General features: G+C 40.6%; 1 protein-coding gene across 7 annotated transcripts; it reads left to right on the top strand.

The window, feature by feature from the left end:
- The first annotated feature begins 17,579 nt into the window (after nt 1-17,579).
- rangrf (RAN guanine nucleotide release factor) lies at nt 17,580-25,000 on the top strand. 7 transcript variants are annotated; one of them, XM_065284592.2, is made up of 7 exons: nt 17,682-17,731; nt 17,851-17,989; nt 18,086-18,263; nt 18,721-18,788; nt 21,004-21,166; nt 23,678-23,772; nt 23,980-25,000. In XM_065284592.2, exons 3-7 carry the CDS (start codon nt 18,090-18,092, stop codon nt 24,089-24,091), a joined length of 612 nt encoding a protein of 203 aa, XP_065140664.1. In that variant the 5' UTR covers nt 17,682-17,731; nt 17,851-17,989; nt 18,086-18,089; the 3' UTR covers nt 24,092-25,000. The 7 variants fall into 7 exon arrangements, with proteins under 7 accessions (XP_065140663.1, XP_065140666.1, XP_065140664.1 ...); XM_065284591.2 differs by lacking the exon at nt 17,851-17,989 and having other exon boundaries at nt 17,580-17,731; nt 18,121-18,263; XM_065284594.1 differs by lacking the exon at nt 17,851-17,989 and having other exon boundaries at nt 17,597-17,731; nt 18,121-18,263; nt 18,672-18,788.
- Nucleotides 25,001-27,939: the final 2,939 nt, after the last annotated feature.

Raw genomic sequence — 27,939 nt, 5'->3', positions numbered from 1 at the left:
CCAAGCCTGGTTCAATTGTGATTGTGGGCCCACATGATTATTAAAAATTAATAAACGTCCGGTGCATGAGTCCAAAGTGACATGTGTAGGCGAACGAACGGATGCAATAGCAAGTAGGGCTAAATCAGAATAACCAAACATCCACCCAAATACTGCAGCTGTTAAAAGTAATTATCAATCTGATTTATATTAACTTTATCTTTGGAGTCAGATAACAATACCTAAATTGCGTAATGCCAAAACGTCATCTCCAAGCGCCGGAAAAGACCAAACGCGCTAGAATCCTTTACCATAACAATACCTAAAGTGCGTAATGCCAAAACGTCATCTCCATGCGCCGGAAAAGACCAAACGCGCTAGAATCCTTTACCATGCGCATGGTAAAGGATTCTAGCGCGTTTGGTCTTTTCCGGCGCATGGAGATGACGTTTTGGCATTACGCAATTTAGGTATTGTTATCTGACTCCAAAGATAAAGTTAATATAAATCAGATTGATAATTACTTTTAACAGCTGCAGTATTTGGGTGGATGTTTGGTTATTCTGATTTAGCCCTACTTGCTATTGCATCCGTTCGTTCGCCTACACATGTCACTTTGGACTCATGCACCGGCCGTTTATTAATTTTTAATAATCATGCGGGCCCACAATCACAATTGAACCAGGCCGTTGGGCCAACAGATGGATGGGGATTATATATTTTCCCCTTACAAAGGACAAGTACATTTACACAACACAATTATATATATATATAAACAGATATCAGCAAAATATTTATAGAAACAAAAAGGTGATCAAAATAACAAACACAAAAAAAGATAAACAAAAATAATAAACACAGAATAATAATATCAAATTCCCCCTGTAACAGACAAGACAATGAACGGGCTGGCTTCCGGCTGCTTCACGCCGACACGCCCACTCACAGTGGACTCAGCGCTATTTATCCAGGCCACTGGTGGTCCTCGGGTTCGACCGGCCGATGATGGAGAAGCAACGCGAAAGACCGGCAACACAGATGCTGACAAATGCTCATAACAAGTAAGTATAGACACAACAACAGGACAAAACATCAAATGAAAGAAAGCTACTGTGTGTGTGTATTAAAGCCAGTGTGAATACGGTTGGGGATGGAAATGGAGTGGATATAAAAACATGTGTGAAGACCAGACCAGCGTGCTAAAGGCGTGCTTGTGCACACGCCTGCCTCAGCAGGAACGCAGAGGATGAGGTGCGCAGAGGATGACTGTGTGTGTGTGTGTGTGTGTGTGTGTGTGTGTGTGTGTGTGTGTGTGTGTGTGTGTGTGTGCTGCACGGAACAACGGTTATAGGAAGTTACTCTGTCACATCACCTTCCCCTTTCCTGGCCCCGAACTGACCGGATTCTGGGACAGGTAGTTGGCAATCCTGTTCTGGACCCCAGGTCGATGTCTGACCTTGAACTGGAATGGTTGCAGGGAAAGGTACCACCTAGTCACCCAAGCATTATGGTCCTTCATGGTATGAATCCATGTCAGAGCTCGGTGGTCAGTCTCTAAGGTGAATTCCCTTCCTAGCAGGTAATACCAAAGGCTCCAAATTCCACTTGATCGCCAGCCCCTCTTTCTCCACGGTAATGTGTATGTGCCTTTTCGTCATGGATTATCTTCGATTTTATGAAAATCTTCATAATCTGGTGCCATCATTGTGCATGGTCGTTTTGTTATCTGATCAAATTAATAATATCATCTTAAACACTCGCAGCACTTACAAAATTAAATAGCTACCAATGGTTTTGTTTACCCAAAAAACTTTGTTCAAAGATGATGGTTCAAAGTTATGGGGTTCCTTTTGTGCCAAAATTAAGTCGACATGCTATCAGTGTATGCTATGTGTCGTCTTCCATGTCTATGTGTCTGTTTACTGTCTGTGTCCATGTCTGTCTGTCTATGCTATGTGTTGTCTTTCATGTCTATGTGTCTGTGTCCATGTCTGTCTGTCTATGCTTTGTGTCGTCTTCCAGGTCTCTGTGTCTGTGTCCATGGCTGTCTGTCTATGCTATGTGTCGTCTTTCATGTCTGTTTACTGTCTTTGTCTATGTGATTGCCCACATGATTCAACTTTTGTCTGTGTCAACTCAACTTACTCCTGTCATCTTTCCTTGTTGTTTGACTGTGTCGTCTTGCTGTGTCAATGCTGCATGCGTCATGCCTATGTGTCGTTTTCCTCCGTCGTTACCATGTGTTGTTACTATGCGTCGTTTCCCTCTGTCGTTACCATGTGTTGTTCCTATGGGTCGTTTCCCTCTGTCGTTACCAGTGGCGGCTGGTCACTAGGGGGCGTTGGGGCGCCGCCCCCTTAAAGCTGGCCAGAGAGGAAAGCTACTTTAACATGTTACCAAAAAGTTAAATATATAGTGCAAATTAATAAAAAATAAAATCATTTAGTTGTACTATTTCACTGTTAGTCATGTTATAATTTATTTAAAACAATTAAAAATCAAAACTGAGTTTGTTGTGTGTGTGTCATGTTTGTGTGTCTGGGGCGCACCCCTAATGAGTGTCTATGTAGGTCAGGAAAAAGGGTAAAAACATGTGACCTGAGGCTGAGCTCTAAGTGGTTGGTTTCGGATCCGCCCTGGGGCGCAGGATTGTGCGCCCCAAACACTCCCACTTATGTTGTAAGCAAATCAATATTGCTTTTACTGTTTTTTACCTCCTGTGATTGGATCGTTCTCAAAGTCTCATAACCGCGTTGGAGATTGCTGTGTTAACTGATAGCTACAGTACAGATCAGTGAAAGCAAGTGAAATATCTTGAGATGAAGGAAAATATGCTTTTATCCTTACAAAATCACCCTATACAAGGTATTTAATTGATGAATAAATAAAGGATTAAGAACCTTGGACCAGATCGATCAACGGAGTCAAATGATGGCAGTCTGTGTGCTCCACCACTTCTCATGGCAAACGGATTTTGCTAGCTGGATATCATAAGTCTTGAGTTTTATTTTTTTCCCTGTTTGCTGTTTTAAAGTCTGAATGCGTGATAGACGCACGACATGAACTTTTGTGGCGCGTTTGAGCTTGTGTTGCATGGACATAATGAGAGCGAGAGCTCATATAATCCTGTATATTCCGTGTGTAACGATAGAAACACGCTGGAAGCAGATGCAGGAAAATAACACAGGTTTATTTATATGATGTAGACACACACAGGGATTTAAGTAAACACAATGTCCAGATGATGGTAATGGTGCTCGAAGGACTACGGTGGTAAAGCGGGTGATGGTGGTTGTGATGGTCGTTGGTGGTGTAGGTCTGAAGTGGAAAATAATCCTGAACATAGACCGGAACATCCAACACGAAGACGACACGAAACAATCCACACACGCTGTACAAACAATCCAGGAAGACACGGAGGCCAAACAAAGAGTGAGGATCTGACGAGGAACAGAGAGCAGAGTGAGTTTATATGGAGAGTCTGTAATGATGAGCAGCTGGAGTGAGACAATCAACACAGGTGAAGGGGATCGGGATAACGAGCACATGACATCACAGGTGAGTAAACACCATACACGAGACACAGAGAGAGCAGTGTATTTACCCACCGTGACAGTACCCCCTCCCCTAGGACGTCACCTGACGTTCCTAGCCTGCTGTACCTGTTGATGGTAATCATCAATAAGGGAGTGATCCAGTATGTCCCGAGCAGGAACCCAACTTCTCTCCTCCGGACCGTAACCTTCCCAGTCCACCAAGTATTGAAATCCGCGTCCCCTCCGCCTAGAGTCCAGAATACGATTCACCGAATAGGTGGGTTCCCCTGCTACGAGACGAGGCGGGGGGGGGACCGGAACTGGCGGGTTAAGTCGTGAACGAAAAACTGGTTTAATTTTAGAGATGTGAAACGCAGGATGAATTCTCCTGTACGCAGGAGGGAGGTTAAGGCGAACTGTTACCGGGTTAATAATTTTGGCAACAGCGAATGGGCCAATAAATTTGGGAGCAAGTTTGTTCGAGACGGAACGCATCGGAATGTTCTGAGTAGAAAGCCACACTTTTTGACCGACGACGTATACGGGAGGCTTAGACCGGTGGCGATCGGCTTTAGCCTTGGTGCACGCCCCCACCTGGAGTAGAGCTTCCCGAGCTCTAGTCCAGGTGCGGTGACACCTCTGGACATAGGCGTGAGCGGAGGGAACCGCAATCTCGGATTCCATACTGGGAAAATTAGGTGGCTGGTAACCTAGACTACATTCAAACGGAGATAGGCCCGTAGATGACACTGGCAACGAATTGTGTGCGTACTCCACCATAGAGAGATGTTGGCTCCAGGACGAAGGATTCTTGGAGGCCAAACATCGTAACACTCTTTCAACATCTTGGTTGGCTCGCTCGGTCTGACCATTGCTCTGGGGATGAAACCCGGAGGACAGACTCACAGTCGCTCCTAACAATTTACAAAATTCTCTCCAAAATTTGGACACAAATTGGGGACCCCTGTCGGAGACCACGTCTGTCGGAAGGCCATGTAACCGGAAGACGTGGTCCACGACAGTAACCGCTGTCTCCTTGGCAGATGGTAATTTGGGCAAGGGGATGAAATGAGTCGCCTTCGAGAATCGGTCCACTACGGTTAAAATCACCGTATTCCCCTGGGAGGGTGGGAGGGCGGTAATAAAATCTAGCGCAATGTGGGACCAGGGTCTCGAAGGGACTGGCAGCGGTAAAAGTAACCCGTCAGGAGGGCGATTCGAAGTCTTACCAGTGGCACACACCGAGCAAGCCAAAACAAAATCGTGAATGTCACGAGCCATACCTGGCCACCAGAATCGTTGTTTGACTAAAAACTTAGTGCGACTCACCCCTGGATGACAAGCTACCTTGGAACAATGACCCCACTGGATTACGTTGGACCGTAACTTCTCCGGCACAAACAAGCGGTTCGGTGGGCAACGAGACGGGGGCGTTACCCCTTCTAAGGCTGTCAAAACCTTCGATTCGACCTCCCAAGTGAGCGCGGAGATGAATAGAGTCTCCGGTAAAATATGCTCGGGAGTAGAAGTGCGATCGGAACGCTCAAAAAGTCGAGACAAAGCATCGGGTTTGATGTTTTTGGAACCCGGACGGTATGAAAGAGTAAAATCGAAACGTCCGAAAAATAAAGCCCACCGAGCCTGCCTGGAGTTAAGTCTTTTGGCAGTTTTAATGTATTCGAGGTTCTTGTGATCGGTCCAAACGATAAAAGGTACACCCGAACCTTCTAACCAGTGACGCCATTCCTCCAAAGCCAGTTTGACTGCCAATAACTCTCTGTTACCAATGTCATAATTACTTTCCACCGGAGATAACCGATGAGACAAAAACGCGCAGGGATGAACCTTTCCGTCTGAGGGTGTGCGCTGGGAAAGCACTGCTCCTACCCCCACCTCTGATGCATCGACCTCCACTATGAACTGACGTGTGCGATCAGGGGACACGAGAATGGGAGCTGAAACGAAGCAGCTCTTGATTTTGGTAAACGCAGCCTCGGCTGCGTCTGACCACCTGAATGCAGTACTAGGGGAGGTCAAGGCAGTCAGAGGAGCGGCTAGTTGGCTGAAATTGCGAATGAAACGCCTATAAAAATTGGCGAACCCCAGAAATCTCTGCAGGGTCTTGCGAGAATCTGGGGATGGCCAATCCACCACAGCCTTAACCTTATCAGGATCCATGCGGACACCCTCAGTCGAAATGATGTGCCCTAAAAAAGAAACAGACTGTGCATGAAAAACGCATTTTTCCGCCTTGACAAAAAGCCCATTCTCTAGCAACCGCAGAAGCACTCGTCGTACGTGTTGCACATGTTCCTGGAGAGACGACGAAAAAATCAATATGTCATCCAGGTAGACATATATGAACTGATCTATCATGTCTCGCAACACGTCATTAACGAGTGCTTGGAAGACCGCTGGCGAGTTCGTCAATCCGAAAGGCATGACGCAGTACTCAAAATGGCCACGAGGGGTGTTAAACGCAGTCTTCCATTCATCCCCCTCCCTGATGCGGACCAAATGATAAGCATTACGTAAGTCCAATTTAGTGAAGACGGACGCTCCTTGCAACCTCTCGAAAGCTGAAGACATTAACGGCAAAGGATACGTATTCTTTACCGTAATGTTGTTCAACCCTCGGTAATCAATACAAGGTCGCAAGGATCCATCCTTCTTCCCCACAAAAAAGAACCCCGCCCCCGCTGGAGAAGAGGAAGGACGAATGAACCCCGTTGCTAGAGAATCAGAAATATATTTCTCCATGGCCTTCATCTCAGGAACAGATAAAGAGTATAACTTGCCTTTAGGCGGAAAAGTACCGGGAAGTAACTCTATAGCACAGTCATAGGGACGGTGAGGAGGTAGAGAATCAGCCCGCGACTTACTGAACACTTCCTTCAGGTCATGGTACTCTGCGGGCACGTTAGATAAATCCACTGCTTCCCCCTGAAACACAGACTCAGAAACAGTTAGACACGCAGACAAAAGACAAGACTTGTGACACCCCTCACTCCAGCTGATAACAGTCCCAAGACGCCAGTCGATCTTCGGGTTGTGCTGGTGAAGCCAGGTGTGTCCAAGCACGATGGGTGAGAGAGGGGAGTCTGTGACGTAGAATGAAATGTTCTCGTGGTGATTGCCCGATGTGATGAGGGAGACAGGTTCCGTGATGTGGGTGATAGTAGGAAGCTTGTGTCCATTAAGTGCGAACGGTGCAATCTGGTGAGTAAGCTGAGTGAGTGGAATCTGAAGCTTACGTGCAGTGGCGTGATCGATGAAACTCCCCTCAGCTCCCGAATCCAAAAGTGCGTGACAGTCGTGAGAATGAGTGCACCACCGTAGTTTCACCGGGAGGAGCGTAGATGTAGATGAGGTCTTCATGGAGGAGATCCCGCCCGATAGTAGCCTCAGATTTACTATCGGGCTTGGTCTTTTACCGGGCACTGATGGATCTGATGCCCGGCTCTACCGCAGTATAAGCACAATCCAAGGGACCTCCGCCGGAGCTTCTCCTCCCGGGAAAGCCGAGCTCGACCCACCTGCATGGGCTCGAGATCGTTGGGGGGGCTGACCGCACCGCTCTGGCTGGCCTGGAGATGATCCAGTCTTACGGGTAACGGCGTGGTAGCTCTCCGGCGTGCTGCTTGGCTGAGTCGGGCGTCGATCCTGATGGCCAGGTCGATGAGAGCATTCAGGGACGTGGGTAAGTCCACCACATGGATCTCTTGCTGGATGCGGTCAGCCAGCCCATGCAGGAAATGGTCCCACTGCGCTTCTTCGTTCCACCTACACTCCGCCGCCAGGGTGCGAAACTCAATCGTGTAGTCCGACACGGTTTTATCCTCCTGCCGGAGCTCTGAGAGGCGTCTCGCGGCTTCCTTCCCGGCGACGGAGCGATCAAAAACCCTCTTCATCTCGTCAGCGAGGGCGGAGAACGAAGAACAGCAGATGTCACGGTTCTCCCACACCGCCGTCCCCCAGAGGGCAGCCTTCCCAGTCAGGAGAGAGAGCACGAACGCCACCTTGGTTTGCTCGCTGGAAAAAGTTCTGGGTTGCAAAGCAAAATGGAGAGAACAGTGAGACAAAAATGTGCGGCAAAAACTCGGCTCACCCGCGTATTTATCCGGAATGGGAAGTCTGGGCTCTGACTGAGAGGCGCCCTCTGGTGAAGAAGATGTAGCTGGGGGTGTGGGAGGCGCAGTGGGCGGTGGTTGTTGTTGTTGGGTCAGCTCGGACACCTTCGTCACCTTTTCTTGGACTGCTCGACCCATCTCCTCTATAACCTTATCCTGGCGATCCATCCTCTGAACCGCCCGCTGGAGAAATTCCTCGAGAGGAGATGGGGAGTGATTTCCCGCTGCTTCCATTACTGGTCAGATCCTTCTGTAACGATAGAAACACGCTGGAAGCAGATGCAGGAAAATAACACAGGTTTATTTATATGATGTAGACACACACAGGGATTTAAGTAAACACAATGTCCAGATGATGGTAATGGTGCTCGAAGGACTACGGTGGTAAAGCGGGTGATGGTGGTTGTGATGGTCGTTGGTGGTGTAGGTCTGAAGTGGAAAATAATCCTGAACATAGACCGGAACATCCAACACGAAGACGACACGAAACAATCCACACACGCTGTACAAACAATCCAGGAAGACACGGAGGCCAAACAAAGAGTGAGGATCTGACGAGGAACAGAGAGCAGAGTGAGTTTATATGGAGAGTCTGTAATGATGAGCAGCTGGAGTGAGACAATCAACACAGGTGAAGGGGATCGGGATAACGAGCACATGACATCACAGGTGAGTAAACACCATACACGAGACACAGAGAGAGCAGTGTATTTACCCACCGTGACACCGTGGCTTGATCAACTTTGTTGTTAGTTTTGTTGTTGTACAGTGTTGTAGAGTTTAAAAAAGCACCCACGAGAAAACCACAGTTTTTAAGGAAACTTCACGAACCGTTCATATTGAGCTGATGGACTGTATGTACTCCCTGTTGTGAGGGAAAAATGTGCTTGTGCTATTGCTATAAAAGCAAAAAGAAACGTAGTAGTCTGTGATTAGGCAACTTTAGTGTCTCTTTTTTTGTGTGTTCGGTCGCGTTAAACGAAAAGTCTTTGACGGAGAAAATTTAAGCAGAATGAAGAAGAAAAATCTGAACGCCATTTTGGCAGATTGCCCATACAACTCAACTTGAGAATGTATTTCCTATGTATGTCCAGTTGGTGGCAGTGTGTTGCTCAAATGACGCCCTGGTTTCTAAACATTCTCGCGATATTTTGATGTCATACACTGATTGGTCTGTGCATGGCTGCTGAAGTTAAACACTACAGAAGCGCTGCAACAAGACGCCTGTCTAAGGTAAAGATACAAAATCTAATGACAAGAGTCTGCATTAATCTGCCCTCATGCGTTTATTACACAAGATGGTTTCAGATGAGTTTAGTTTTCTTTCAGATTTTTACATGTTTATTAATATTTTAATCGCAGTAGTATTTTGTTATTTGATTTCTTCATATTTGCCTGTTCAGCATAAAGCTCCGTGTTTTATTGCCTCCGCTGTCACTGTGAGAAAAAAACATTAATTCATCTGCTTCATGTGATGGTAAAGTGAGGCACGGTCTCCGTTTATCTGTTCTCTAAACAAATGAATAAACACATTTGACTTGTATGCTCGTCTTGTAAGTTTATGATTAGAAATGGACATGTGAACGAAAATGAAAATAATTAAAACATGAAATTACGGATAATAACTGACTGTGAAGGACTCTTTACAACGCTGTTTTATAAAAAAAATGACGGAGATTGAAAAAGTCTTTCACAACCTTTGTGTGTGTGTGTGTGTGTGTGTGTGTGTGTGTGTGTGTGTGTGTGTGTGTGTGTGTGTGTGTGTGTGTGTGTGTATGAATGATTACCTTGATATATTAGTTCATTACAGATTCATAGTACATTTATTTTGTGCGTTTGATTTCAACTGTAACATTTTCAGCATTTTAGCTAAGTAGTAGCCTAATGATACTCATCACCTGATAAATGGCTTTTAAGAGTACTGCATTACTACAGTAAAAGTTTGATTTTGAGTGTGTTTGCGCCCCCCCCCCCCAAATAGGCCTGGAAAACTCGATTCCTTTTAAGGATCCGGGTTATTGTGAGTCACTCACTAAAGTGATCCGGGTTGTGTGAGTCACTTGAGTCACTTGAGTCAGTATTGCTAAATTGCCAAGGAAACTCAGTACAGACCCACTTGTAACCGGCTGATCCACGCGACTCGAGATTCTCAGAGCCGGAAACATTGCAGACTCGCAGACCATGGACATGAGACTCGCTCTACAGATCCACTAACCGGCTGATTCGCGTGGATCAGCCGGAGCCGGTTAGTGGATCTACAGAGCGACTGAAGTCTCCTCAAAAGCAAATCCATAACAAAAGCCTTTCACTTCTGAAATAACATTCTTATTGTCACGATGGGTTACAGGATTAAGGACACAAGTGCAGAGTTCGGAATAAATAAATTACATTTAATGATAACAAGAAAGAAACACGAGAATCAAACAACGGGCAGGTAAGTATACACAGGAACAATAAAACGTAGAACACAGGAACAGACAGGCAATCAGCGACAATGATCCAGCAGTGAGTGTGAAACAGACAGGGGTATAAATACACAGACTAAATGACATACAGGTGTGATGAGGCAGATACTTAATTAATGAATGTCCAGGTGACAACAATCGGAACAGAAACAAGACATGACACGGATTAACCGTGACATTACCCCCCCCTTAAAAGAGTGGCTCCCAGACACTCCAACATAAACAAACAAAAGTGTGGGAGGGTGGATCTGGGGGAGGGCTTGGAGACCAAGGTAGAGCCGGCAGAACAGGAGGCCAGGGCGAATCCGGCCAAACCAGAACGGCCATCTTGCCCCGGGCAAATTGTTCCCAACCGGCCTCGGGAACAGACTCCGACGATTCGACCATCGCGGGAACCGACTCTGAAGATTCGACCATCACAGTATTCGACGAGGATACGACCATCCCGGGCACCGACTCAGACCATCCCGGGGGAACAGACTTGTGCACAGCGGCAACCACCCCAGGGAATGAATCGAGCATGGCAGCAGCCGTCCCGAGAACTGAATCGAGCATGGCAGCGGTTCTCCCAGGAGCCAACCCAGAAGATGTGACCATCACAGGAATCGTCTCAGCAGATTCAACCTACACGGGAACCGATCCGAAGATATCGACCCTCACAGGAAGAGGCTCAAGTGCCGCGACGACCACCCCGGGGAATGAATCGGGCGTGGTGACGGCCAACTTGAGCCCAGACTGGAGTTCCGAGCGTTCCCCCTCAGTAAACTCCAATGGGCATCGGAACCTCGCAGCTTGCAGATTCCGATGTCCACTACTCCTCCTAAAAAAATATTAGGGGAAGCTACTCTCTCCGAACTCGCTGCGTCCTTTAATGGCTGGATCATTCTGTCACGATGGGTTACAGGATTAAGGACACAAGTGCAGAGTTCGGAATAAATAAATTACATTTAATGATAACAAGAAACAAACACGAGAATCAAACAACGGGCAGGTAAGTAAACACAGGAACAATAAAACGTAGAACACAGGAACAGACAGGCAATCAGCGACAATGATCCAGCAGTGAGTGTGAAACAGACAGGGGTATAAATACACAGACTAAATGACATACAGGTGTGATGAGGCAGATACTTAATTAATGAATGTCCAGGTGACAACAATCGGAACAGAAACAAGACATGACATGGATTAACCGTGACAGCTTATAGGTTTTAGGTTTGGTGTGTATGGTCGACCATTTAAAAAAGAAGCCTAATAACAATAGCATAATAAAATAGAGAAAATATAGAAAAAAACTGTCCTGCTTATGTAGCCCCCAGAGCCGGAGACTGAGAGACAGTTCGCGCAGATCAGCCGGTTACGATCAGCCGGCGGATCAACTGGTTACGGATCAGTCGGTTACGGATCAGCCGGTTACGAGTTGAGAGACTCTCGAGTCAGAGCAGATTCGCATGTCTCTCGAGTCTGCATTGTTTCCGGCTCTGAGTGAGAATCTCGGGTCAGTTTCGCGGTTCGCGCGGATCCACAGGTCTCTTGAGTTTGCAATGTTTCCGGCTCTGAGTGAGAATCTCGGGTCAATTTGCGGCTCGCGCAGATCCACAGGTCTCTCGAGTTTGCAATGTTTCCGGCTCTGAGTGAGAATCTCGGGTCAGTTCTCGTGCAGATCAGCCGGTTACGAGTTTTGTCTACCCCCACATTTTTTAGCACCAGCCGCCACTGGTCGCTACCATGTGTTGTTATCATGCTTTGTTTCGCTCTGTCGTTACCATGTGTTGTTACTATGCGTTGTTACTATGCTTTGTTTCCCTCTGTCGTTACCATGTGTTGTTTCCCTTTGTCGTTACCATGTGTTGTTACTATGCGTCGTTTCCCTCTTTGGTTACCATGTGTCGTTACTATGCGTCACTTTTTAACAAGATTTTGCTGGGTGGGTATGACAAAGTGAAACGACGCGTAGTAATGACACATAGTAACGACACATGGTAACGACAGAGGGAAACAATGCATAGTAACAACACATGGTAACCAAAGAGAGAAATGATGCATAGTAACAATACATGGTAGCAAAAGAGGGAAACGACGCATAGTAACGTCATGGTAACAACAGAGGGAAGCGACCCATAGTAACAACACATGGTAACGACAGTGGAAAACGACACATAGTAACAACACATGGTAACGACAGATGGTAACGACAGAGGGAAACAACGCATAGTAACAACACATGGTAACCAAAGAAGGAAATGACGCATAGTAACAATACATGGTAACAACAGAGGGAAACGACGCATAGTAACGTCACATGGTAACAACAGAGGGAAGCGACGCATAGTAACAACACATGGTAACGACAGAGGAAAACGACACATAGTCATGATGCATGCAGCATTGACACAGCAAGGCGACACAGTCAAACAACAAGGAAAGATGACAGGAGTAAGTTGAGTTGACACAGACAAAAGTTGAATCATGTGGGCAGTCACATAGACATAGACAGTAAACAGACACATAGACATGGAAGACGACACATAGCATAGACAGAAAGACATGGACACAGACACAGAGACATGAAAGACGACACATAGCATAGACAGACAGACATGGACACAGACACATAGACATGAAAGACAACACATAGCATAGACAGACAGAGATGGACACAGACAGTAAACAGACACATAGACATGGAAGACGACACATAGCATAGACAGATAGCATGTCGACTTAATTTTGGCACAAAAGGAACCCCATACAAAGTCTATTTCTTAAAGTTTATATCTAGATTTACCCCTAGAGGGAGTGCAAATCACATTTGCTCTGACTCTGAGGTCCAATATGATTAAAAAATGCTTACATTTTAGATCTGCTCATGTTTCATCAAAGGTTTCCATTTATTTGCTGTTTTTGCAGTGTGACCATTACAGCCAATCAGAGAATGCTTCAATGGTTAAATGTTTATTGTCAGTGTAAAAAGAGAATTTGTTTCACCCAGTTTTTCATTAATGTGTAAAATAGCAATTAAAATAATCCATAAATGCTTCTGACATTTTTGTAATATATAGTCGGTAAGAATATGGTGTATAATTTTTTTTTTTATATTCTATTAATTGACGTTAACAATTATGATTATAGTATGAAGTATAGCTGTGCACACTGTGCTTCCTTAAAATAATTGGTGCATGCATAATGGGTCAAGTATGTTAGGTGGAAGAAATACTGTACTGTGGAGATAACAACCTCTTGCTGTAAGTAACCTTGAGCCTGGCATCAACTTTGTATTCCTAATGAAAAACTGTTCAGGTAAAGCCAATTTTCAAGTTATCGGGTTAACTTCTCAGGTTAACAGTGACTTCCTGTGGAGGTACTATCGGGTAAGATTGGATTGAGCACATTTAGTTCCTTAAGAGGGTCAGGGGAGGGAACCATGCCATTGTGGAGACTGATCTCTGATGTGATATCTAATATCTAACCTGATCTGAAGACCTAGTTTATGGTGCTTAGCCGAAAGTGAATGAGAGATAAATAATTGATGGATTAAAAATGAGTTTGCTGAAGAAATTTTATCTCTACTGTGCAACTTTTGAATAGCAAGAAATTGTAATATTCTGTTTTACCAATGTGTGTCTAAATGTGTTGACAGACTGTTAAAGAACATTGTTTGGTGTAGTGTTTGATGTTTTACCTTACAATCTGATTAAAACTGTCTAACAGATCAAATTGACTAACTAAGAACAGTTAGCTACTTACACTGATAAAGTATATCCACACGTATACATAAGCACCTCCTTTAATACCCACTGCTCTCAAAAAAAGATACTTATAACACTGGAAATTTGAGTAACCTTCTAGAAGCAACACTGGGGTGATAGTTATATTAGTGTAGTAGTGAGGTTCAGTGCCAGGAAGGAAAAGGACAGTGATGGCTCAACTGAGGCTCATGCTTTTTATTCAGTTCATGCAAGAAAATAAACGTGGCACTCATAGTGCACTCATAAAACTCAGTTCAAGACAAATAAAAGATGTAGCTCTCCAGAGGCACCAGTATCCCCAGACACATTACGAGACCTCAGTTCTCCACACTTCTTGTTGTTTGTTTCACACTGCACCAGTCTCTCCATGCCATTTAGGGCAAGCAGACACACAGGTGTAACAACAGTTTCTGAAACAGGGACAGGTCGCTCTAAACACCTGATATTGGACCAGTGATTAGGTTTGTTACAGGAGGGGAAGTGATAAAGACACACAAGGACACAGACTAGAAAGGACTGAAATGTATTTTGTTGGTGCAAAGATAATAATGGAAAACAAATGTAACACAGTCACAACAATAATTTAATAAAATTAAGTAAAACCAAATGAAATAATGATTCTTTGAATTCCCTGTTGTTGTTTTTTAACTGTGAGCTCTGTTCACTATAATTTAAATTGTTTCTCTCCTATTTGCTCTAGTTATTCAATTTATGTTTCAGTTGTTTAGTTTCTGTTTTGGTTTATAGATATTTGGTTTCACTAACTTTTAGTTTATTAAGAGCTTTTGTTATCTTTGGGATTTTTATCTTTTTCCTATTCAACCCTTTTATATTTCACTCATAGAAAAGATTACACCAAATTAAAACAATTAAAATGAGGGAAAGAAATGTACATCATCACAATAGTTCAATTAGAAACAGTTTAACTCTTTGAACAATTTAACAGTAAATATCTTCTCAGTCTGTGTATAAATAAACATTCCTTTGTCATCCAAAGTGAAAAGATATGCTAGTGTGTGCAAAAGTCCTTTGGTGTAGTGTTTTAACAGTCAGTAGTGCAAAGTAATCTATGAAGGGAAAGTCTGCTTCCCTCCGATCAGAATATAGACAATGAATTTGATCCGAAGAAGCATTAATCCATTAGTATGCAAAGGATTTCTCCATCTACAACCAGCGTCTTAAGTTTCAAAAGCATTTACACGCCACATTCTTTCCCTGCTGGTTTGCTATTGAACACCAGCTAAACCAGCATCAGCACCAGCATTAGCACCAGCTAAAACAGCACCAAACCAGCATTAGCACCAGCATCCCATGCTGGTCATACCAGCATATGTTGTGTTTTGGTGCTGGTATGCTGTTGACCACCAGCTAAACCAACATCAAACCAGCATAATTCCCATGCTGGTTTGATGCTGTTTTTTCAGCAGGGTTAGAACACCTCACTTTACACATTCATCAATTAACTATCAATCTAAATGAAAATATAAACATACTATGTCATGGAATAGGGTGACCATACGTGCCATTCTTCCCGGACGCGTCCTGGCCAGGATTTCGGGTTCGTCTTCCGGAAGTCGTATTTCTCGGCCGCATACGTCATAGAGGATTATTATTATTATTACAGAAAAGCAACCGTTAAATTTTAAGATAAGAATGAAACTACAATTGTATGTCTTATGTTTTTAACTGAATGGTGTATGCGGTCAACAAATACGACTTTTGGAAGATGCACCGAAATCCTGGCAAGGACGTGTCGGGGAAAAATGGCACGTATGGTCACCCTATCATGGAATATTATATTACATTTCACACTCCTTCAGAAACTATTACACATATAAAATCATTTTCTCACATATTCCACATATATAAAATATAATAGAATATGTCATCATGTGAAATATGGCTCCATATACATACACATATACACACATAGGCTATACATCAAAATTGCTCGAAATGGATTGAATAAAAAACACAGCCACTGTCCAAAGGTGGCAATTATAGGACAACAGAGCAATGCATCATGTTTATCATGTTTGTAGCGGGATCCAGGGTATTAATATGTAAATATATATTTCATACCTAGTGGAGTTGGTAACTAATAGTAAATGTGTAAAGTAGCATAAAATAGAATTACATAATAAAGCAAGAAGAAAACCTCAAATGTGTACTATTCAATGATTGGATCCCACACAACACAACACATAGAAGCCCATACAGCATTTACTGTAGGTGTACCAAGTGAACAAAATTTACTGATGGCTTAATTTGAAAAACGTCCTATTGTGCTTCTGATTTGGCTGTGAGATTCGCTGAGAATGAATTGGCTGTGAAAATTTTCATTCCGAAATGGCGGCCGCGCTACCGAAGCGCCAGCTAGTGGCTGTTGAAAAAAAACGCATCGAGTTTCGCCTCTTGTTCACATCTAGCCTTTATTATACAGATCTGTGCTCCAGATCAGTGGGTGGCGGTAAATGCACCCGAAAGTTGTTTGCCAACCGCAATTAAAAAGAAGAAGAAGAAGAAGAAGAAGAAGAAGAAGAAGAAGAAGAAGGATGATAGAAAGTAAAGGAAGATATCTTTATAAAAACAACCCATTAGTTGGGAATACAAGATTTGGAGTACAAAATAAAAAAGAGGATAAGGTTATTACAAGATTAAGGAATGGTCATACTGGTCTAAACAGTTCTCTACATGTTATTGGAAAGCATGTAAACAGAAAGTGTGAATATTGTGGAGAAAAAGAAACAGTGGATAATGTATTATTCTATTGCAAGAAGTATGATTTAGAGATAGAAGAGTTAAAAAAAAATATTTAAGCCAAAATGGAGAACAAGATATTAGTAATATTTTTGTAAAATCTCCTGGTGACAAGAGTTGGGATCTCCTATTAAAATATTTAGAAGCAACAAGATTAATGAATATAATCTGAGGAATAAAAAACAATAAAAAATAATGATGTGTATTTATATATTTATTTATTTTCCTTTTTCTTTAAAAGTTAATGTAAGTATTTTTATGCCACACTCCAGATCAGTGTAGTGATGGGAGAAAAGCTTCGAATCAATTGAACCAATGGCTTCGCAAATTGATTCAGTTTTTCAAAGCGTTCGAAACACCATACACGCTGGCGACATCTGCTGGTCAAAATAGTGTAAACGCAAAAAAATCTTTCCAAACATTTTACACTTTTTACAAAATAATAGCAAAATTGTTCTAAAAATATGTTTTTTAAGAAAAAGAAAGTATTTAATTTAATTAAGACATAATTAAAAGTGTATTCTGTGTTTTTAGTTTTATTTATGGCAAACACATCATTAAAACGAACTCTCTTTTTAATTCTGCACATTTTTTCATTAAATCTCTGTCTATAAACAAAAATTATACAAATTGATAGTGTTATTAGTAAGAAGGATAAAAAGTTTTATGAACTTTTATTATTACTGACCCGAGTACACCTATACGGATCATTGGTGATAAGCTCCCCCTAGTGGTGAATCCTTGGATTTTCGAAACGTTTCGAAACAGTTATGACGTAATGAAGCCTCGTTTGCTAAAATCACGTGACTTTGGCCAGTTTGAAACAAGCTCCGAACCAATGATTCGAAACAAAAGATTCGTAATTGTTTCGAAGCCTCATGAAGCAGTGCTTCGAAATCGCCCATCGCTAGATCAGTGGGTGGCGGTAAACATAGGTAAATGCACCCGAAAGTTGTTTGCCAACCGCCATTTAAAACAAGAGAAGAAGAAGAAGGAACCTTGCACCAGTTGGTGGCGGTAAATGCACCATAAGTTTGCCATCCGCCATAAAAAGTCAATAGAAGAAGAAGGAGGAACCTTGCATGCGCTTCCAGTAGCAACCTGGATAAAAGGTGACTTTTTTTGCGCAATTTATTACGAAAAAATACAATTTATGATACAGATAATTCCAGGTTTAGTTGTTGTCTTGCGATGTTAGTGATTTTATAGATTTCGACCTTTCCCATTCCAGTATTAATAAAAAAACTGCCCGGAGCGATTGCGGAGACTTTATTTACCTGGACTCTTAATGCTTAATCTCAATTTGCATCATATCCGGTACACGCTTATGGAGGAAAGTTAACAACAGTAATTTGAGAGTGTTTATAAAGGTATTTTTGACAGTGCAATAATTAAACCATGATATCATTACTAAGACATCATATGCCTAGATTAAATACGTTTTTGAATTTGTTTGTTACGTTTAGGACAATGTTAAAGGCTGTGAATGTTTCTTTGACAGGACATGGAAAAAACGTTACAGTATTTGAAGTATTCTGGTTAAATTTATTGTTTCATCATTGCACTGGCAAACACCGCTATGGCTCGGCCTCTATTCGGTGGAGCATTATCAGCTGCTATTCCATCCAGTGCCCAGGATATCAGGTAATGTGTTTATGGATTTATAGTATTTTATTATTATACCAACAAACAATGCCATTAAGCACGCTTTACTTAAATACCCAGGTTCAAAAGTTCTTCACCACACTTCATCATGAGCACCACATCACATGACTTAAATAGGTCCTTCCAGGGACAGGAACCAATCAATACAGTGCATTAATTAGATTACACAAATACACATTCTCGCATCAGTATTTAATACACCACAATCTCTAAATTATAAGACGTTGTTATAGCACATTGGTTGGTTTAGCCTCTAAACCAGCATATGCTTAAACCAGGAAATAGGTTTATCGTCTATCCCTAACAGGGTATTGATATTGGTGTGTGTAATAATTAGTGTATGTAATGGTTTGTGTTGTAAATTTCTCTCTTCTCTGCACTCTGCAGTGAGTTAAGACAGATCCCTGATAACCAGGAAGTGTTTGCTAATTCTCAGACAGATCAGAGCATCATTATTGAACTGCTGGAGTACCAGAGCCACGTGCAGGGTGCTGAGGCTGTCAGGTAACTGCACCATATTACATACCTTCAGTATGGTTTTCATATTAAAAACTATGTATCTATTTTGTAAAAATGGCCGCAAAACAGAAAAGACATTACACCTTTTTAAACACGTGTGGGTGTGATTAGTCCATTAAAGAAACAGGACTTTGTAACTAATAATTTATAGTCGTATCAACATGTAAGCTTACCGAACATAGTGTTTCATCAGACGCACGTGCATTTGCCGTGGCATGGTCACACGCCTAGCCCAAAGTTCACTTCTGGTCTGTGCTTGTTTATCAGTCTGGCTAGCGACAAAACGGACCTCTGTAACAAATACCTTGTGAAAACTAAAAAACGTTTGGTCTCCAAAAAACGATGCAAGATCACCACTGTGCGGATTTGGCAGTCAGGCAAAAATTTAAGGTACTGAAACGAACATTATGTACAATAATTTTACACAGTAATGTTAACTCACTGTAGCAGTTGATATGCTTTCGCTATGTTTTTGAACTATGTAATTTATGCCGTCTCCATCTTGGCTGCGTATCACTCACGGATTTCCGAAAATGGGTAAAGAGGCGGGATATGGGTCAAACTGAGAGGGCTGGTTACTGAAAACTAACTTAAAACTTGACTCATCTGTAGTTACATCGTGTACTAAGACAGACGGAAAAAAATTAAAAGTCGTGATTTTCTAGGAAGATATGGCTAGGAACTATACTCTCATCTTTCAAAACATGGTAAGGAGCGTCACATTTCCGTTTATGTAATTGAGGTATTCACCCAATCACAACGCACTCGATAGCTGGCCAATCAGTTCACACCGCGCTTTCTCAGAACGTTGAGCTTTGTATAAAACAACCCGTTACAGAAGGGCGGGACTTAAAGGTGCTGTAAAAATGTACGATATGTGGAAAATAATGCTTTTTTGAACCATAAACCACACAAACACATTGTATTACACCAAATATACAAAAACATGTGCTTTTTAGCCACTAAATATGTGCTCTTTAAATAAATGTTTATTCAAAAGCTGAATACTGCAATGTAATATGTTACCATGTCATCATGCTTAAAGGTGCTCTAAGCGAATTCACGCTTTTTAGGGGATAAAACGTTTTTTGTTTCATACATTAAACATCTCCTCACTATCTGCTAACTGCCTTTCCCCTGAACACACTGTAAACGTCACACAGATTCACTTAGAGCGCCTTTAACACTTTGAAGCATAATAAATGTAATGTGACATGAATAAATCACAAAATGCAGACATGGTTTTATTTTTTAGTATACTTACCTAAAACAGCCTGTGCAGGGATCGCAAAATCGCTAGCCCAACCTCCCGGGGTTATTGTGCCTTGCAGTCAGGCTATCAAAATGCATCTCCACCCTGCCCGTCAGGCTATCTTGACTTATAGGGAGGAAAAATATATTAAAATGCTTATGCATTCTCTCACAGATTTGTATGGGTAATTATGGTGCCCATGGTGAAAATTAATTGAAGGAACCCTTTGCTGTGCCCACAACGTTGAGTGGCATTTTCATATCTGTGACTTCAATTAATATTTCAGATTCAGGATCTGAAGTTTATAGATATTTCAGTTCAGTTACAAGTAAATATTTGTATTCATGATTGTAATTTGATTATCTGTTATTTGTGTTTGGATAGATGTTTTGTCTCAATACTCTACATTAAAAGTAATGTCTTTTTATTTGGCTACTTGCATTCATTTCGGCCTACCAAAAACTCAAGAGTGCCTACCCAAAGGGTTACCAGTAATTTTTTTAATTTTGCGAGCCCTGCTGTGTGTGGAGGTTAGTAAGAAACTCTTGTTTTGATGTCATTCAAGCGGGAAGTAAGGGACTGTAGTCCAAACCAGCTGTTCGCCGTAAGCTTTGAAAGGGGAATTCTACTAAAGATAATATATCGCTTGGCATTAAACTTTGAGCTTTATCATTTTGCAGGTATTATTTATGCCCTAACAGCAACATTACACACACACACTAACTAAAGTTTGAAAAATGGGATCAGGAAAAACGGGACTTGTTAAGGGGTCACCTGCATAACCGTTAAATAAGAACGAATCGTGAGAGCAATAAATTACGATCTGGCAGATACGCGTACATGTTTTGCCGGGGCCTTCGTCAAGCCAACATCAAAGTTTGTTCACAAACTTTAACCTCTAGTTCTAATTGGTATGAATAACCAGTTCTCTGACTTGTATTGTGACAGATATCATTTTGATGATGTGGCTGCAAGTAATGGGGCGGTAGAGTCCGGGTCCTGGAAGATCACAGGAGTAGAGCAGCTCACCCAATCGGAGCTGTTATTACAGGAATGCAGTTCTGCCTGGCTACTGTCTGGAGCTCAGCTGGTCTCTAAATTTAATGAGGAGGTATGTTTGTTTCTACCTGGTACTCCCTTTCGTCTCGGGTGGATTAATCACAAGTGGACTAAACTAAATCTAGGGCTGGGCCGATACCATTTTTTAATGTCTGATTCTGATACCGATGTCGACTCGTTACCACAACCTTGAGTATCTGTCGATACCGATACATTATCATCTCCATCGCCCTTTTAATCAATTAAGCTGCAAATAACACGGTTGTTAGCCATACAAATTTAAAGTAAATGTGTGAAGTAAACCATAACTTAAAGCTGCCGTCGGCAACTCTGGAGGATTGAGCAGTTTCCAAATATTTACAATTTCATGTCCCTCCCCCACTACCACCGAGTAACCTCCTTCGAGCTCGTCCTCGTCAGCGCGTGTGCGTGCACCAGTATTATTTTGAACGCAAACTTAGCAAGAATACTTAGATTACTTACATAAAACTCAGAAATACAATCAATGGTTGATAAATGCTGCGTTCAATTCAATCCAACATGCTTGTGAACTTCAGGTGTATGCACGTGATATTGTAAGGCGCGCGAGGGGGAGGAGGGATCTGTGGCGCATATGCAGGTACTGTGATTGACAGGCAGATTTTACACAGCCCTGCGCTGATTAGACCAAATGAACCGGCCTGCGCCAGGAGCTGTGGAATTTTGCAAAACAAATAACAGGCTCTAGGTGGAGCTAGAAGCGCTGGGTTTTTTCTTAAACAGTCTAATTTATGTAGTTCTGTGGGAACATAGTGTTGGTTTCAGTGAATATGATAAAAAAAAAAGATAAAAAAAAGTTGCCGACCGCAGCTTTAAGTATGATAAACATAAAAAAGTACCTCCATTACAAACATGTACAGAACACCACTCACAAATTAGATTTTAAGCATTATATCTAGTATCACAGTAGATGCACAAAAAAAATATATATATATATATATATATATTAGTTTTTCCACAGTGTAACATTTGGGGTTGAACTGGAAAACACATGTATAAAACTAACCATTTAAATTGGATTTAACTGAATGTTTAACTCTTCAACTCCTGAATGAATAGAGACTTGCCACGTGGAATTCTCTAAAATGACTGAGTTGTATGGCAGTTGGCATACCAGAAAGCTCATTATCCATCAGCGGCACCTATCTTACAAGCGTGAAATAGCTGAAGGTAAACAATTGTTGTATCATTGATGTGAAAGCTTGACTCGTTAGCAGTGTTTCCCAACCTATTTTCTGCCACAGCACAGTTTTGATGAGTAAAAAATCTTACGGCACACCACTTTCACAATAAGTATTAATAGATCTGCACAAACCTGTATCGCAATGTTTAAATGACTTGTTAAACTACAATATTATACTGAATAAAACATAGTATTCACATTTAATGTGAAACTTGATCTTGCTTTGATTAACCCAAATAATATCCTGGCTGGAATTGATGACAGTAACACATTCAGCGGTGACCAACTTCACAACCTGGTAGTTAGCTTCAAGTGCTTTTTCAACACTGTGGCAGTTTTATTCTTCCACAGCACAATTATATTTGACTTTTAAATTATTATTTTTAAATATGTGACACTGACTTTTTTTTTATCGGGGCCAGTGAAAATTTTGGCAGGGCAAGTGAAAACCTGAACCACTGCCCCTACTGGGCCATTAGAATTTTTTTTTTGCGTTGAGCCCTGCAAGGGTTTTAAACTTAGATGTAATAATAAAGCTACAGTGACACGTAAGAAAGCAGCATATTGGTTCAGCATAAAATGTGTAGTGGGCCAACATATTCCATTTATTAAGAAACAAAAGACATCCCATTACTTAGTGCATATAAGTTGCCACGGATGTCTACGCCCAGAATGGTTGTGAATGTTTCACATCCTTTTTCATGTGGTGGGGATTCACATGCCTTTTATGTGTGGTTTGGGGTTATTTTGAATTTCAAAACCTTATATGAGCAAGTTTATGATTTGTATAAGTTTTCCTGGAAAGACCAACTGCAAAAACAAAAGACTGATGATATACATTAAAATGGAGCAAAGCCCAAGAAAAATGCATGTTTGTTTTTCTATATTATGTACTTATAGCTGCTATGAGCAGTTATTTGAATGAATTGCATGAAATGTCCCTGTCTGACAGCTATAGACGGTTTCATCAGACGCACGTGCGGTGACGCGATACGCGTATGGTCCGAACTTTACTTCCGTTTTTTTTTTTTTTTTTTTTTATAGTCTGACTAGTTGCTAAACTGAACTCTTGAACAAAATACCTCGTCGAAAATAACAAATGTTTTTGTTTCCTAGGTAATCTATGTGTTGTTTATTTTGCTTGTTATATAAATAAACTACGTTTAAAGTAGTTATTTATTCTTAGCAGAGTTTACAGGGAGGTAAGCGTTGACCACGAAAGACGCTTATTTATGTTGTTACTGCTGAAACCGTCTATATATGTACTGAGATATGACACTTTTAAAATTTTTATGTTACGATTTGAGCCTTTTGTCAATATAAATTTGTATTGCTTCTCAGGCCAAGAACACGGTCAACATTTACCTGTGCCTGTTTCGCCTGCCACAGTTCACCACTGATATCCTGGTGACCTTCAATGATCCTGTTTGTATCAAGTAAGTTGTTGATACAATGTCAGTCACTGTTCTGTAACTTAACTAACTTTTATCCTCCATAAAACATCCTTTATATACATTATTGGATTCCCTTTATTATATTTAAATGGTATGACATCATATGCATCTATGATCTGCTGTGTATATAGGTGGCATTAGGAGATATAGTCAAAAAATCTTTGTGTTTTGAGAGAGTTTCTCTGTCAGTCCCCTTAGCAGCAGTGCAGCTGGATATGTGGCCGCTGTTCCATGGACATTACAGGACTTCCAGAATGTTCTTCAGTCCTTTCATCTACTCAACCCTGGAGTCTTTGGATAGATTCTTCACCATTAAACTGACAGACCAGAAAGACTGTGATTGATCATTGATATTGATGAAACCAGCAGTACTGAACAGGTTAAAACATATCAATAGGAATAAGGTAAAGAGGTACCTACTGGAAGGCTACACATACTCATTTACCAAGTATTTTCTTGTAGTATGGTAATTAGGTTACAATTAGGTTATTCATATAAATAAAAATGCTGCTTTATCATGGGATAACTTTGCTGATTCATTCAATAGCATTTTTTGGAAAAGTCATCATTTCCTTCTGCATTCAGATTTTAACATAATCACCGGTCGTTAAACAGTTAGTAGTTAACCTTAAAATTGTGTGTGTTGAAAATCAGGTTTTTCCTTAACTCTAAAGGAGGAGACATATTATCATATTTATCCTAAACATTCTGGTCTGGTTGGTTTTGTGAACAGGTGTGTTTGTTTGCAGATGCTGACTTGCTAGTTTGTCTAATCCAATGACACTCATACATTTTAATGCATGGCTTCATTTTAAAGTGTGGTTGAATAGTTAAAGATTATAGTGACAATCTTAATGATAAAAAGCTTTTCAGTTAACCTTATATAATGCATACCAGCTGCCTATTTACAGTCGTGCTCAAAATTATTAATACCCTTTGTAAATATGACCAAAGAAGGCTGTGAAAATAATTCTGCATCGTTAATGCTTTTGATCTTTTATTTAAAAAATCTACAAAAATCCAACCTTATCACAAAGGGTATTAATAATTTTGAGCATGACTGTATACTTAAAGAACATATTATATTCATGTACATAGGGCAAATGGAGGGTTACATTAAAAAAAAATAAGTTTAATCGCAAGTTGTATACTGTTATGTTACAGACTGAAAATAAACATATGCAAATAAAGTTATTTAATTATGACCCATTACAGACTCCCAAGTAAATAAGTTAATACATTCATTCTACACATTCAGTATAAGCACCTTTAGTGTAAGGCAAATGGTGACCTGTTTTTCAGAAATTGCCCCCCCCCCCCCCAAAAAAAAGAAACCATGTATATAACTTTATGTTAAGAATTCTTGACAAAGCTGTTCAAAACCGTTAATGTATCCTGACATTTGAAGTTGGGGGGCCAGACTGGTCTATCAAAGTATCTGTACCGGAACACGTGCTATGATTTGCTGCTAACTAAAGATTACTAATTACCTATCAGGATTAGTTAATTTTAGGACGTTTTCTTCACTTATAAAACACAATTCAAAATACAAGTAAAAACAAAACAGAAAATTCATATGCAGTGAAAAGTACATTAGGTACATTATAAAAGTCTTGGGTAAAGTCATGGACTCCACAGGTTTTGACGCGGCTGAACACGTCAGACATTGTTCTTAAAATGAGTGATTGAGTGCGCTCTAATGTGCTTTGGTTGCTATAATACGAAACATTTGTGGAATGACAGTCTTAAAGTTTCTGATTTTGCTGTTTATTTGTTTAATCAATGCATATTAAATATTGTGGTAGCACCGGGTGTTATACACTTGTGGACAAAAATATTGGCACCCTTGGTTAATATGAGCAAAGAAAGCTGGGAACTGTTTATCCTTTTTATCTTTTATTTTAAAAATTCACAAAAATTATATAATTGTATATTTAAAGGTGCAGTGTGTAATTTTTAAAAGGATCTTTTGACAGAAATGCTAAATAATATACAAAACTATATTATCAGGGGTGGATAAAGACCTTTCATAATGAACCGTTATGTGTTTGTTAACTTGGAATGAGACGTTTTTATCTACATACACCGAGGGTCCCCTTACATGGAAGCTGCCATTTTGGGCCGCCATGTTTCTACAGAAGCCCTTAACAGACAACCTTTTTTTACTAAGTTGTCTCCGACAATGACATGTTTGTCTGGTGGTGGCTACAGTAGCTTCTCTATGTGTTTCAAAAGCGAGGTTTGAGTTGTGGACTGAGCCATTGGTTGCAATTCAACACTTCACCACTAGATGGCGCTAAAATTTACACACTGCACCTTTAACTATAGACATGAAGCACGTTTTAATTCCTGTGTACACCAAAGCCAAGGTTTCTAAAGTTCAAATACGGCTGGTGGTGCTTTTTTCCTTTTTTATTTTTAAGCTTTCCAAGGATCACAGATGCAGAACTTCAGAGAGACTTTGTCCACTCAAATTATTCTCTTTGCTGAGCATTAAGTTGATATAGACAAATGTCCTCTTTCAGGCAGATTATACTTCAGAGATTATGAATGTCTAGAGGTGCCAAATTTCCAGTGTTTATTAGAGAAAAACATTTATTTAATAGTGTACCCCCCCCCATTTTTAATTTATCGTTTTACTTCAATAAAACGTGTTTTTTTATTCTTTTATTAAAGCTCAAAAGGAGAAACGTTGTAGATTTATTTTTTCATAGCTTTCTTTTACTCATATTTACCAACCGTGCCAATATTTTTGTCCACAATTGTATATTGTAATCGACAAGCTATATTAACTTTTATGTTGTTGTTCAGTAGTAACGGTAGGATGTAGTATTTGTCCTGACTCTCCTCCATCTTGATTGGACGACTGACATTACAAACCGCGACATTTTAATAAATACATATTATGACAAGATTAACAACCGTTTTACAAAGTATCTTACAAAGTAATGTTTTAAAATGCATACGAACATAAATTAAAATGTATTTAAAATTTATATTTTAAAAATCATTTTAGCCAATGGGGGGCCTGGCGCCCTCACAAGCTCCGCCTGTGTTCGTAAGTTCTGCCCTAGTAAACTAAAAAAACTTCAGATAATTTTGGCAATTGTAAATTCAACATTATGACTTAATTGTGCTGCTATGATAATAATTCATGAATGTTCAAGCAACTGACACAAGACACATAATAAAACATAAATGCATCGGCAAGACAAAGACTATGTAAGCATATTGGTAGCCAATTTCAATTTAGAAAGTAATACAATATGGCAGTGCAATATGTAAAATGGCAAGTTAAATGAAAAAAAGGCATTTAAATTTACATTTGGTGCAAAAAGAAAATGAAAATTCAATAATTAAAATCACATTTGCTGTTTCTTACAGTCCTGTTTTAAATGCATTTTTTAATGCTATTTAAGTTGGAAAAAAAATTGAAATGGATTAGATTAGATGTGATTTAACATGGTCAAGAAAAAACGGTTGCAAAACGATAATTTAAATGTAATTTTCCTAAATACATTTACATGTACGGGTAGAACACATGGGATTGGATTTTCATTTATAAAGAATGTAGTAAAATGTAATTTAAATGGCAAATGTAATTTAAATTATAGAATTTTCATGTTGCACCATACATTGCACATATAGTATGTAAAATTTAAATACAGAAATGCATTGCCATATTACATTCTAAATTGAAATTTGCTACCAATATGCTTCCATAAAAGACTTTGATCTAGTTTTGAGCACTTAGTTTGAGTGCAACTTCATTCTAACTTCACTCAAAGTAAGCCTTTGTTCTTTGACACTCAATTATGAATTAGCAGCACGAATATAACAGCTATCATAATGTCAAGTCCAAAACCAACAAACGCAAACGCATTTGTCATATTCTCTACATTTAGAGTGCTTGCAGCACGTTTGATTCATACTAAAGTAATTTTAAAGTGTTCACCATGTCATGCAGATGCAGTTCACATTTAATCTTTGGGATATGGTTAAAGTAAAAAACATAAATAATCATTAATTGTGTGTTATTTTCCTTCACTTTTACCTTCACATATACCATGCCGCTATCTAAAGACACTGTTTTTAGCAGAATTACTTTGTTGTGCATCAACAGGTTAAAAACGGCAGTTATTTTTGGTA

This window comes from Paramisgurnus dabryanus, chromosome 5 (genome assembly GCF_030506205.2).
Source record: "Paramisgurnus dabryanus chromosome 5, PD_genome_1.1, whole genome shotgun sequence".
Classification (NCBI taxonomy): Eukaryota; Metazoa; Chordata; class Actinopteri; order Cypriniformes; family Cobitidae; genus Paramisgurnus; species Paramisgurnus dabryanus.
The sequence above is the reverse complement of the archived record's forward strand: the minus strand, read 5'-3'. Positions and strand labels throughout refer to the sequence as shown.

Excerpts from the sequence above, each read along its gene's own strand:
- rangrf (XM_065284591.2), top strand. The coding sequence starts at position 17,641 with ATGCACCATAAGTTTGCCATCCGCCATAAAAAGTCAATAGAAGAAGAA. Across the intron at positions 18,264-18,720 it reads TCCAGTGCCCAGGATATCAG|ACAGATCAGAGCATCATTAT; the intron begins GTAATGTGTTTA and ends GCTAATTCTCAG. Across the intron at positions 23,773-23,979 it reads AATGATCCTGTTTGTATCAA|TCCCCTTAGCAGCAGTGCAG; the intron begins GTAAGTTGTTGA and ends TTTCTCTGTCAG.